General features: G+C 39.6%; 1 protein-coding gene across 8 annotated transcripts in view; it reads right to left on the reverse strand.

Annotated features, from left to right (window-relative positions):
- Window positions 1–13,066, reverse strand: part of CEP85L (centrosomal protein 85 like) — a 146,038-nt gene that overhangs the window by 69,373 nt on the left and 63,599 nt on the right. For all 8 annotated transcript variants that reach the window (XM_061623704.1, XM_061623702.1, XM_061623703.1 and 5 more), the window contains one exon: window positions 6,666–7,453. In XM_061623704.1, coding sequence (XP_061479688.1) covers window positions 6,666–7,453 — 788 coding nt within the window. The remainder of the gene's footprint in view (window positions 1–6,665; window positions 7,454–13,066) is intronic.

The following is a 13,066-nucleotide window of genomic DNA, read 5'->3' on the forward strand; positions in this document are numbered from 1 at the left end:
TCCTGCCCCAGTGAGCAGTCTCGCTGCTGCATTTTGCACAAGCTGCAGCTTCCAGACCAACCTCAAACGCAGCCTCATTCTGCCCATTACAGATTCCAGCCACAGGTCCAGGGCTTGCACAGCCTCTCCCAATTCAGATGTCACAGAGAAATAGAGCTGGGTATCATCAGCATACTGCTGACACCTTGCCCCAAATCTCCTGATGACCACTCTCAAGGGCTTCATATAGATGTTAAACAGCATTGGGGACAAGATGATACATTACGGCACCCCACAGCACAACTGCCAGGAGGTCAAAAGACAATCACCTAATGCCATTCTCTGAAAATGACCCTGGAGATAGGAGCAGAACCCATCTCACCATGTTAGCTCAGAAAGATACCGTGGACAATGGTATCAAAAGAGAGATCAAGGAAGAATAACATGGTCACATTGCCCCTGTCCTCCTGATCAAAGTCATCCATCAGGACGACCAAGGCTGATAGAGTCCCACAACCAGGCCTGAACCCAGATTGGAATGGGTCAAGAGAATCTGTTTCATCCAAGAGTACTTGCAATTGCTGCACCAGAACCCTCTCAATCACTTTACCTAAAAGGGGAGTATAAATTGTGACTGGGCGGTAGTTATCAGCATGGTCGGATCACCACCTCTTTCAGGGTGGCTGGGATCACTCCCTCTCACAAAGATGTGTTGACCACACCCTGGATCCACTTGGTCATACATCCTCGGCAAACTTTAATAAGCCAAGAAGGGCAAGGGTCAAGAGGACACATTGCTGGCCGCATCGTCACAAGCACCTTGTCCACATCATAAGGCTGCATCAACTGAAACTGATCCCAAGAAGTTGCAGCAGATATTGCTCTAAACACCTCACTGGGGACTACAGTAGATGTAGATGGAGCATCAAGATTGCTATTGAGGCAAGCAACTTTACCCTCAAAGTGCCTTTCAAACAATTCACAGTGGGCTTCCAAAGGGTCTAAGACTCCATTTCCTGGATGTTAACAGAGCCCTGACAATATGAAAAAGCTCCACTGGGCAGCTACTTGAGTATGCAATGGAGGCAAAGAAGTGGGCCTTCTTTGCTGCTCTCACCACCACACAGCAGGTGCAGTTACAAGAGAAAGATTATTAAAGCAAGAGATTAAGTAAGAAGAAATAGAAGAAAACCATGTATAGACTGTAGGGAAACCATCAGGGTCTCCTACATTACCAAACTGAAAGGCAGTTCCAGAAAGGTGGCCATGGTAGGAACTGGAAAGAAATTATCCCATATTCAAGACTACCTATCCGGGAAAAGGTAATTGAAAGAAAATATCCCTTGCTCTGAGTCAATCATACATTAACTCACAGACTACAGATTAGACCCCCACCCCTCCTATTCAGTGCAATCCTATGGATGTGTACTCAGAAGTAAATCCCATTATGTTCAATAGGATTTAATTCCAGGTAAAACCACATGAGATTATAGCTTTAATCCCTGATCTCTTACTGAGCCTCTGCAGGAAGTTGGGAACAATTGAGTTACTCCCTTTTCCACCTCCAGACTTTTGTAGTTGTGGGAAAGGAACAGGGGTCTTGCCTCAGTCTTCCCCTCTCGCAGCTAGAGAGAAAGGTGGGGAATAATTTTGACAGACAGTGGAAAGGATGCTCCTTGAACATCAGATATCTGCTGCAAAAATGGCTTTCTCAGTCTGCTCCTACAGAGCCAGAGGCAGGGCAGCCAAGGCACTCTGAACACTACAGTACCCACCACCAAAGCAGTCTCCAGTCTTCCCCCTCTGGAGCCAGAAGGAAAAGCTGAGACTCCAAGCACTTCAGCCACTTAGTATTCAAATGACCCATCTCAACTTCTATCTTGGAGCTGAAGACAGGGATCCTCCCTGCCAATTAAAGATGATTCTAGCCTCCTCTCTAGTCCCAAGTTAGAGATGGTGGCAGGGTTTCCAGTCATCCATGCCAAAGGATAATGACCCACTCACCAAGATTAAGAATGGCAAGGAGAAATGTAGACAGTAGCATATAACATAACTTACAATGCATCATAAATAGTAGAAGCAACCACAGTGCATGACACAAGCAAGAACTGTCTGCAAACGAGGGTTAATTTATTTATTAACTTTAAGTTCTAAATCTTCTTTGGCAACAGTCAATAAAATTTAAGAATGACAACAGATATAGAGGAAACTCTGGGGGCAATGCTGTGCTATGTCATGTAAATGTAAACAGATGTTTTATTGTAAAACGTCACCTGCTGTGTGGAAAAAAATATTTTTTCTTCACACAGTGAGACAGACTACACCATTAACAACGTAGTTATGCGCACACCATACCACTTGTTAAATTGTTATCTGTATCTCCTTTAGGGGTGATTTTTGGGGGGTGGTATGTGTGTGGGACTGGTTTAATACTTGTTGCTCACAAGTCATTTGCTCTTAGGTGCTGGACAGCAAAAGCTCAAATAAGAGCCAAGAACTGAAGATGTAATCTACATATATCAACCTTAACCCACTGATGCTAAAATTGGACCAACTTGAAACTGCAATCAAGGATTCTGTTGCAAGTGTGAGAAGCGCCTATAATGGATCTCGCTGCAAATAGAGGCCTCAACCTATTACTCAATTTCCTACTTATTTTCTTGGTCCTTGTTCTCATGTACATCCTTGTGAAGCTCATGTGAATTTTTTGCTCATTTGAAAGTTTATAATTATTCCACTATGATAACCTGAAGCTTCAAACTATATGAACAGAAACACTGAAACAAACACACACAGCCTAACAAACTGAAGTTCAGGGGAACTTTCACTTTATTAGACAAATTAACAACATGGATTTGCTGATATGTATCATTTTTACACAACATCAGAGTAAGACTGTAATGTATAAAAGCTACACCCTTTCAATATGGAATAACTGCAACACTGCCACCAGCATAAATCATCAATGCTATATATTTAAGTATCTGCCAGATAATGGTTACATTGTGGACTTCTGATGCTACAGACTCTGCAAGTAGGGCAGGGGAAAAATCCAGCCCAAAAGTTGCATCACTACAACCTGAAATACAAGAAGAAAAATAAATGACAGACATCAAATTATCTGTTGGAAGAAAATAATGACAGCACTGTGACTTGGGGGAGGAGGGAATGCGAACAAACATGAATATAGCCAAATCAATTGCTTGCTTATTCGGAAGTAAGTCTTCCTGTGATTGAGGGGCCTTGTTCTACCTACACTTACTAGGAAATAAGACCCATGGAATGCAGTGGGACTTGCTTATGAGTAATAGATAGGTGTATGCTGTTAACGACTTCCAACACTAAAAGCAGGCATACATATTCAATTACAATATATTAGCCATAGCATTTTTAGCAGCCCAGTACAATATTCCCATTAAGTCTCCAGCTCTGCTAGGTTTTCAAGCCAGAGGAGAGTATTCTAAGGGTCACAGTGTAGTGTCTAAGACTTCCAGAGGGGTAGCCACGTCAAACTGTTGCAAGAAAAAAACAGCAGAGAGTTTTTAAGGTAACACATGACTCTTAGATGCATCTAGAATTCCTTTATCTGTGTTGTTCTTTTTTGTGGATACAGTTATATGCAATCGTTATTTCTAACAGACTTTTCTGACATTCAGAATGCACTCATTTCTTCTAGACTAGCTTTGCCTACAGATCTGTTTCACAGAATAAAGTGCTCTGTGAGATTACTATAGAAACTTTATAGGAACATGTCTTTGAACATGTTTGTGAGACACATCTGCCTATATACCCCCTCGGGAACAGTCACCTTCAAAAGCAAAAGAGCGACAAGACCTATTACATTAAAACATGTATCCAATGGAAGACTAGCAACTGCATATAGAGTACAATATGCAAATGCCTATGATGCCACATGTAATTTGTGTGGAAAACCACTACAAACTTTCGTACCCATTTTAGATGTCAGCAATCACCAGAAAAGAGATTGAACAATCTGTTGCAAGACAGTTTTATTTAGATTATTGCAAGTTTTCAAAATATGGGTGTAATACCAACAGAAAAACCATCCAATCCTGTAACAGTAGAAGAACATCTGGATATATAAACTGAAAGCCTAACATCCCCCTGCCTTTAACTTGGAAAGCATTTTACCTATGCATTTTAATTATTTTTAAAAAACCTGTCTTGCATTTACATAGCAGATGCCACCCAATATCTCCACCCTCAGCATTCTTAGAACCATCATCTTGTTTCCCAGGGCCTGGATTGCAATCCAACTGTTACCAACAAAGGAACAAGCCACAATATTTAACTGCCTAATATTAAGACTCTGTTTTATCAGTCACTTATTTGCACTGCACCTGAAATATAATTAAAGAATGGTTTATCATTTAATGGGATTTCTATGCAGTCTGCACAGGTCTTTCCAATTTGTTGCATACTGTTGAGGTCTACCAAGATTGATAAACAGTCCATATTTAGTGAGAAAGCGGCACTCACATAGCTAATATACAGGACAAATATCAGAATGTATTGATATAAATGTAACTTACAGCATTAAGAGCTGCACCAATTTAAAGATACAGATATATGATGTAATGTATCAAAAGTTTAATTTTGCCAAAGAATGAAAAAGACTATGCAGTTCTTGTTATTTTTTCCTCCGTATATAATCAAGACAAACCTTACAATTCTGTTCCATGGAGAGCTGGAATAGCCTTGGGGCTAAGATTAAGTCAAGAAGTCCCTGGTTCAAATGCTGCCTCAACCATAAACTCACTTGATGGCCTTAGGCAAACTACTATTTTCTCATCCTCAGTCCACCATCTGCAATTGTGTGAAGGAGAACAGACTATCCTACAGAGACACATGGATTACTAAAATAATGTAAGTGAAGTGTTCTGAATACTTTGAAATGCTACCTAAATGCTAATTATTATTGTCATTACTATTACCACAATGCCCAACCTCCAGATGTACTTTTTTGCTGGCTCTATGGTGGACAGAATTAAGTCCCCAGCCCTTTAGATATCATATTACAGGGTACAAAGTACTTCAATCTTTTCTCTCCCTGATGCTACTCTCATACAGGGTGTGAAGACCAGCTCCCAGTTTTTCCTTGCATCAGCACTAGCAACTTACTGAGTGCATAATAAATGTATTTTTATTTATTTATTAAATTTACATCCCGCTCTTCCTCCTAGGAGGTGGTACTATTGCTATATCATAGATTCATTAGAAAAGATAATAATGCTGGGGAAACCAGAAGGGAGTAGAAAAAGAGGAAGGCCAAAGAAGAGATGGATTGATTCCATAAAGGAAGACACAGACCTGAACTTACAAGATCTGAACAGGGTGGTTCATGATAGATGCTCTTGGAGGTCGCTGATTCATAGGGTTACCATAAGTCGTAATTGACGTGGAGGCCCATAACAACAACAACAAAGCAGTGTCATATTTTGTGGTGTTGCACCGACCTTGAGGTTCGCATTTGCTGTCACAGCAAGACTGAGAACTGATTCCTAAAACTTTGGAAGACTGCAATTAATCAGAGACCTATGGTAAAGGAGGTCAATACAATACCTGAAAAAATAGATTTAAGTTGCAAAACACTATTATTGTTATTATGCTCTCACCAAAACACATGGCCCTCACCTTAGAGTTGCAAGTGCTATCCAAGTAGCTGGCATCATGAAATATCAGTCTATCATCCTGAGGTGCTGTGGTCAGGGCACAGCTGTAATAAATACTGTGCTGGCTACACATGTGAGAACTGGCTACAAAGCTGGGAGGACCTTCAACTTCCAGCCTGAGCTGCATATATGGATGAGGGAAAGGAGCTGGCTGGGCAAGTGTTTGGGTCATCTGAAAAATGCATAATGCAAAATTTTCCAAGAACTGCAACATCTACAACTGTTTTACACCAAAGCTTGACTCTAATGAATTGTTACAATCTAGGCAAAAAGAAATGGAAAGAAGTCTCATTTCTACAGGATGAACAAAAACTAATATTAAATGAAACACTGACTCAGGTATTGCAGACATTCAGTATTGTGAGATGCGACAGTGTGCACAGCGTAATGGCTATTGACAAAAAGAAAATTATTTTATACGACACTTCATTGTTTTTAAGAGCAATGAACTGCTCCTTCACTCAAAATGTATTCATAATATAGATAATCAAGAAGGTAAAAAAAAAATTCCCTACTTTATCTTCTCCAAGCTTAATTTTAGCACAATATATTTTTGAAGATAGCAATTCTTCTTCAAAGCAAGAAGCTGTGGTAAGACTTTCAAGTCAAGGATAACAGACATCATACCAAGAAACTGAATTATTTACCTTAAATATGATAATAGCATACAAAATGTGGTGTCAATGGTCCCATATCCAGCACAGAGTCAGGCATGGTTCAATTCCTTTTATTTTAATTAGACTTAAGTGAGAGTAAATATAAAGTTGAGTGTGGTCAATGTATGGTGCGAGCCGCATAGATATTAATGTTTAATTGACATACCCTATGCAAACTTCCAGTCCATTTCAATTAAAGACTTTACTGTGTAAGACAACTGACGCATGCTGTACTGAATGACTGTGGAGAACCACTGCCGTTATTCAATACAAGTTATTTGATGTCATTTCTTTTCAATCCACTTGGTGGCAGCAAAAACTGAATTTCTATTCTTACCTGCACAGGATGTTCACTTCCTCCTCTAAGTTGTTCGAACTGCTGTAACTGCCAAAGAGGAAAACTGTATGGCTCCTCAGAAAGCCTAGGCTCTGGAGGGTTTGTATGAAATTGTTCTGTAAGCCATCTCTGAGTCCTCTCAGAGGGTTGAATGGGAACCCCACTCACAGTCTGTGGTCCAAGAGTTATATATCCTTGATGAAAAACCTCACAGTTTGATGTAATAGGCTTGCTTTCAGGTAAGGCACTATAGGTCATGTCTAAGGCATGTCTCCTGTTTGAAGGATCAGGAACACCCAAGTCTTCTTTGCTGCAACTTTCAAATTTGTATTTGCAGTCCAAAGTAGAGTTTCTTTTTTTCCCAGTTTCTCTGTCCTCAATCTTGAGTAATTCCATACTATTGTGCAAGCAGCTTGTCCCATTTATTCTTAATTGTGGTGGTGACACATTCTTGTCTCTTCCCTTTTTATCCATGCTCGCCCTGCACTCTGCTGAATAAACACCCCCATCCTGGCCACAGGTAATGGATGTGCTGAGTTTAGACAAAGATGACCATTTCCTTACAGGCCTCAAGTCCTTCATGTCAAGAGAACTGTCCAGCAAGCCCTGGTGCCTGCTACCAGCGGACCTCAAATGGCTCGTACTCCATTTTGAACAGTCAGACTTTAGAGGTTCCCTATGTTTGGAAAGTGAAGAGCTGGAATTAGACGGCATCACATGGGCAGTGGGAATTGAGACCAATGAACGGCTGGGCTTAAACAATGAAGTACCACTTGAGGTGGAATGATCTGGAGAGAAAAATTTTCATCATGTGAGTGAATACAGTACAAACAAGAGTAGGCCAATATTAATGACCACAAAAATTGGAAGATGATGTGTTGGCACAGCAAAGATTATTTAAAGCTACACTTCTAAAGTCACACAGGTGAATATTCTTGTGTTTCATCAATCCCAAAACTAAATTTAAAGAGTTACAGCTCTTGAGTTTTTGCATGTGCATAAATAAGTCTGATTTAAATAATATTTATATATATTACATTGCACAGATACTTATATTGTTGAGTTATTCCAGCTTATATGTGCATAAGTGGACACTATAAGACTGCTGAGATTTTTACTTCACTGACAACTAACCCTTCTCCGGGGGGGGGGGGCTTTCTGTGGTAGCACCCCTGTTATGGAATTCCCTCCCCTCTGAAATTCACCTGGTGCCTAATTTTGCTTTCATTTAGATGCCAACTTAAAACATTTATTTAAACAAAATTTATATATTGACTGATTGTAACAAAGCCTCTATGCAGTTTACAAGAAATACAGAAACTATTTATTTATTAAATTTATATCTCACCCTTCCTCTCAGTAGGAGCCCACGGCAGCAAAATTATCAATAAAACAGTTAAAACATGTAATTAAAATAATTTAAAAGACAATTAAAATCAGCAGTAAACTAAAAAGAGATTAAAACACACCAATATCTGTATGTCTGGATAAGCTTGCCTAAACAAATGTTTTAAGCAAGTGTTAAAAAGAATACAGTGAAGATGCCGCTTCGAAAGGTTTTTTTTACTCAATCGTAGTTTTTAATGTCCAGGTGGAATTTTTAGATCTTCTCAGTTTCTGATTGTTTAAAATGTCCATTTTATCTGATATTAGGTGCACATGGATTATTCCCCATCCAAAGATGTTATGATAAAGCACAGGCTATAAAACATGTAAATAAATAAATACCCCCTCAATTTTTTCCAATTCTTTGAGCACAGTTTTGTTTCCTTCATTTACAAAGTATCACATTTGTGCTAGCCCCAGCTACATTGTAGTACATCAGAGATAGGCCAATGTGAGGGCCAGGCCAGAAGAAAGGAAAGGCAATGACCTTCCCTGTCACTCCTCCTTCATCCAGAGAGTGTGTTAACTTGCACAAATGAATTTTAATCTGTTGAACTGTCTCATACTTTTTTGAGAGGTCCCCAGGAGTTTTTTTTACTGGTTTCTGGGTTGATTTTCTGTCAAAAAACCCTGAAAATGGCTCATGCTGAGCTGCACATATTAGGAAAATCAAAAATTAGGCCTGAGTTACAGCCTAGGTGTCCAGCCAGAAAGCTAGCTAACTGTAGTATACACAGCAATCTTTCAGTAATCAAGAAAAATAAAAAAAATAATAGCCACTATGATTGTGAGTATAGTGGCTGCTTTAAAATAGTAAAGGGTAGCCATTTTTCAGATCACTTTTAGTTATATCTCTTAGTTCACCCTTTAGCAATAAGCACCCAATCCTGCTCTACTTATTATAACTGCAGAATAAACAAACTCTTACTTCTTACTGCAGGCAAACAAGCATGCTTCTTTACTGCTAGCTGTATACACAGCACAAATGAAAATGAAAAGCAGAGCAAAGGAAAGTCTAAGAGGTGAAGTCTAACTCTACCCCATAATACAAAGTTCTAATAATTAATCTCTTCAAGAGTTATGTTACTATACAGGCTGTTTTTTTCAGGATCACTTAAGTAGGGTGACTGTGATCATGAAAAATCCACCCTGTCAGGGAAGTCTCACGTAAGCAGACTTTTGCAGGCTTTTCCTGATGAGGCCTTTGTGTGTGCACTCAGCCTGCCTTATTCACTGAATTTTTCAGAGGTTCGTATTCTTAAATTGTTCCAGTTCTTAACATGAGCCATCATTCTTTAAACAGAGGTTGTCACTGTCTGTCATTTCGCAAATTAAAAAGACAATTTCTCAAAAAAAAAAATCCTAGGGGGGCAAAGCACAGCCCATTTCCCCTCCCCCGGCTACAGGCCTGTTACATCTTCCATCAACCCCTCCCATTGGCCATGCTGGCTAGCGCTGATGGGAGTGAGAGACTAACAACACCTGCAGGGTCACAGGTTCCCTCATCCGTATAGTATACTAATAGAATTTGTGGAATATATGTGAGATGAAAAAACAATTTTGCATTATATACACTGAAACTACACAAGCCAGCTGTTTGCTGAACTGACCTCTGAAATTTTCAAGAAAGCTACATCAGGTTTTTTTCCTCCATGATGAACGTGTTCTATTCCAGGACACATATAAAAAGAAGCCTGCATGCACTGCATGGATCCCACAAGCAACACCTGTTTAGAAGCACCCTAAATGAGTTTTAATAGCCCCAATGTGTAGCCACCACATACGAAGAAAGTTGAACAAAACACTAATGAGGTGATGAATGCTCATTTCTTTCCAGTTTACAGTATCCACTGGCAAATTGCATGGTTTTTCTAATAAAATCACTGGAGACTTACAAATATACAGGCAGATAATGGCTTGGATCCAAAGGTGTACAAGAAGAAAGCGCTTCTGCTTATGCAAGAAAGTGGGATCCCCAATTTTTGGCATTTATTGCTGCAAACCCCAGCATCACGTGCCGTGCTGTTCAAGAGGATCCCCCCCAACACTCAGAAGAAGCTTTTTAGGGGGGTAGGGGCTGCAGACAGAAGTGGAGTTGTAAAGCTTGCTTGGTTCATGGAACAAAAATTAGGATTCAAGCCTTTGTATGCAGAAAAATAATGCAGTATGTAGCAATAGTATTGCTACTGTCTTGGCTCTGGCTCCATCTGCAATATCAGTAGGTGTACTGTATAGAAAATGCCAATGTGCCAATGCTTCTAGACAGACAAGTAAGTTAAAATTAACAAAGGTGAGGCAGAGGTTACTGGAATCTGAGTGGCAGCTCTCCTATGACTAGCAACTGCTGCTTTGCATCAAAGCCTGCAGACAACCAGAAATAAGCAGCTAATCCTGGCATTAGAATATTACCCTTTACTAGGTCATGTGGCTCAACCTTACCCCAAGCTGCTCACATTGCTGATACACGGAAGGCATTTTAAAAAGTCTTACCATTTATTCTAGTCATCATGATCTGCTACAGTTACACATATAGCTTTTGGAAAAGAACAAAACAATCCCAAGCCTCCTGAGGGTTCCATGCCACTCTGGTCTGTCCAGAAACTTAACACCTATCAGAACTCAGGTAAATCATGTTAAAGGCTATTTAGTCCAGTTATGGTGCACAGAGGATAAGGCACAGAGATCCCAGGAAGGAGTGGGAAAAGGATGAGAACAGTGTTCTAGAGACCAGACTGTACTTGAGTTGCAAAAGCATGTCACTCCTTGCATCACATTTCATTGTGATCGCTATTAACTAACATAGCCATAGAAAAACATGTCATAAAAGTTAAAACTCTTAGAAGTGTCTAGCATAACAATTCATATTTAAATAAATTTACATATTACAAAATTTTGATAGACTCTTTTTGAGGATCTTGAAAGACATGAACAAAAATAAAGCTGCCACTCATTGTAAGAAGAAAAGACATATGTAATATTTTCTTCTTCATTGGATCTGAGCATATGAAACATTTTAAATTTGAGTACATGCTGAAGCCACATTGTACACAATTGTACTATAGAAAACAAAATTGTAATAGTTAAATCCTATATTTCAACAAGCCTTTTAAGTTGAGACTTTATCCCAGTCTGCGTCTGAGTTGGAATTGCTTTTTAATATGTTTTTAAACATTTCTTTAAAAAAAACAATATGTTTTTAATCTTTCTTTTTTTTAAGATGTCTTGGAAGCTTTTAAAAAAATGTTTTTAAAGATGTTTTGTTTTAATGTATTTTAAAGTCTGTTTTTATGATGCTTTAAAGTGTTTTTAGTGCTTTTGTTTGCCGCCCTGGTCCCCTGCTGGGAGGCAGGGCGGGATATAAATCAAATAATAAAAATAAATAAATAAATAAATAAATCTACTCAGAAGGCTACAATCTTATGCCAGAGGCTGTAAACCTATGCACCCTTAATTGGGAGTAAACCCCACTGAATTCAATAGGACTAGCATCTGATTAAAATATGCATAGGATTGTATTGCACAAGATGTACTTAACATTATTTCAGTTAATCACTGACACATTCAGTTTCCTTTGGTGATTCTTGTTAGAGAGGTAGCCATAGAAGTTTCACTCTGAATGCCAAACTACTCTGATGGCTTTGGATGCACTGAAAGAAAAGGTCATCTTTCAAGTTTCTTATTCAAACTTCACTCAGGAAAAGGACAGATTGTGCTTCTGTGTGTCCTGCATGGCACTGGTCTCTTCCAGAATCCAAAGTCCTAACATCTTTACTAATAATCATTTCCACCAATTAAGCAGGGTGAGAGATGGAATTGTAATCTTTAATTAAAGTTTTAGCTTATTAATCACAGTAATTAATCAACTGAAGCTTGTAGCTCCTGTTTCTAATTTGTAGCTTAGAAGAACCAGCAGTCATATCTTGTCTGCTGGAACAAATAAAACATGGGGCATGCCATGTGCATTATTCAATTCAGTTCAGTTACCAGTATTGCCATCTATTCAGCCATAATTAAATGGCTGTCCCTGGGAAAGTAATGAGTAAATGAACACTTGGCTGGTTTCACTCTAACTGAACCACACACATACCAAGACAGTGAAACCATTTCAGTTCAAGGGGCTCTTTGCCAACATTAGGAATAATCATCTTTAGAATTTTTTTGTATTTGAAATAAATATTTGCATATCTAATGTTATTTTTCTTCATTTGTAGAATATTCTCATCACAAAATGTGGAAGTAGGGGATAAGGTCTCTAAATTTAAATTTCCTTATTACTTGTGCCATTGCTTTCAATGGGTCCACGCGTAGTATGATGAAGTCTGGATCCAGTGCAATGTATATAAATTGTTTATAGCAGAATTCACAGCAAAATTTGCTGATAATGTTAAACAGAATATAGGCCATGCACTTTTTTCAAGCAACGAGTTAATTATCTGGAAGAAAAGCCTCTTGAGTTTTCAAATGAATAAAAGCATTTCAAAATATTGTTTGGAGTTATGCAAATAAATGTGAATGGAAAAGTTACACACACACGGCTTGAAAGTAAATGTTTGAGGATAGTTCTTTCCTTTTTTTCTCATCATCACTACTCAGGTATCACTGCACAGAAATTCCACTCCGCTCGCCCGCGCAAAGCCTGGGTGGGGGGAGTGCAGTTGCGGCTAGGGGGCAAAGCCGCAGCCGCCATTTCAGAGGAGGGCAGCGTCATGCATTGCACATAATGTGCGCACGCGACATGTTGCAAGAGGGGGCGGAGTGCCAGGGGCTTATTTAAACCCACACCACCTCTTTCTCCTCCTCTTTGGCTTGTGACATCGAGTAGAGAGAAGACGCAGCGCGGGAAAAAAGTGGAGCCAATTATTGGGGGCTGTGTGGATGGTGCCATTTGGGCACTCATGTGGCGGCGGCATGAAGGCCGCATTCGCAGGCCAAGTTGGCCTTATCTTCGCGCGCCCCTGCAGGCAGTTGAGGGGGCATCAGCAGAGGCCTGGTCGGCCTGTGTTTTGTGCCCACCC

This window comes from Rhineura floridana, chromosome 4 (assembly GCF_030035675.1).
Source record: "Rhineura floridana isolate rRhiFlo1 chromosome 4, rRhiFlo1.hap2, whole genome shotgun sequence".
In the NCBI taxonomy this organism is placed as follows: Eukaryota; Metazoa; Chordata; class Lepidosauria; order Squamata; family Rhineuridae; genus Rhineura; species Rhineura floridana.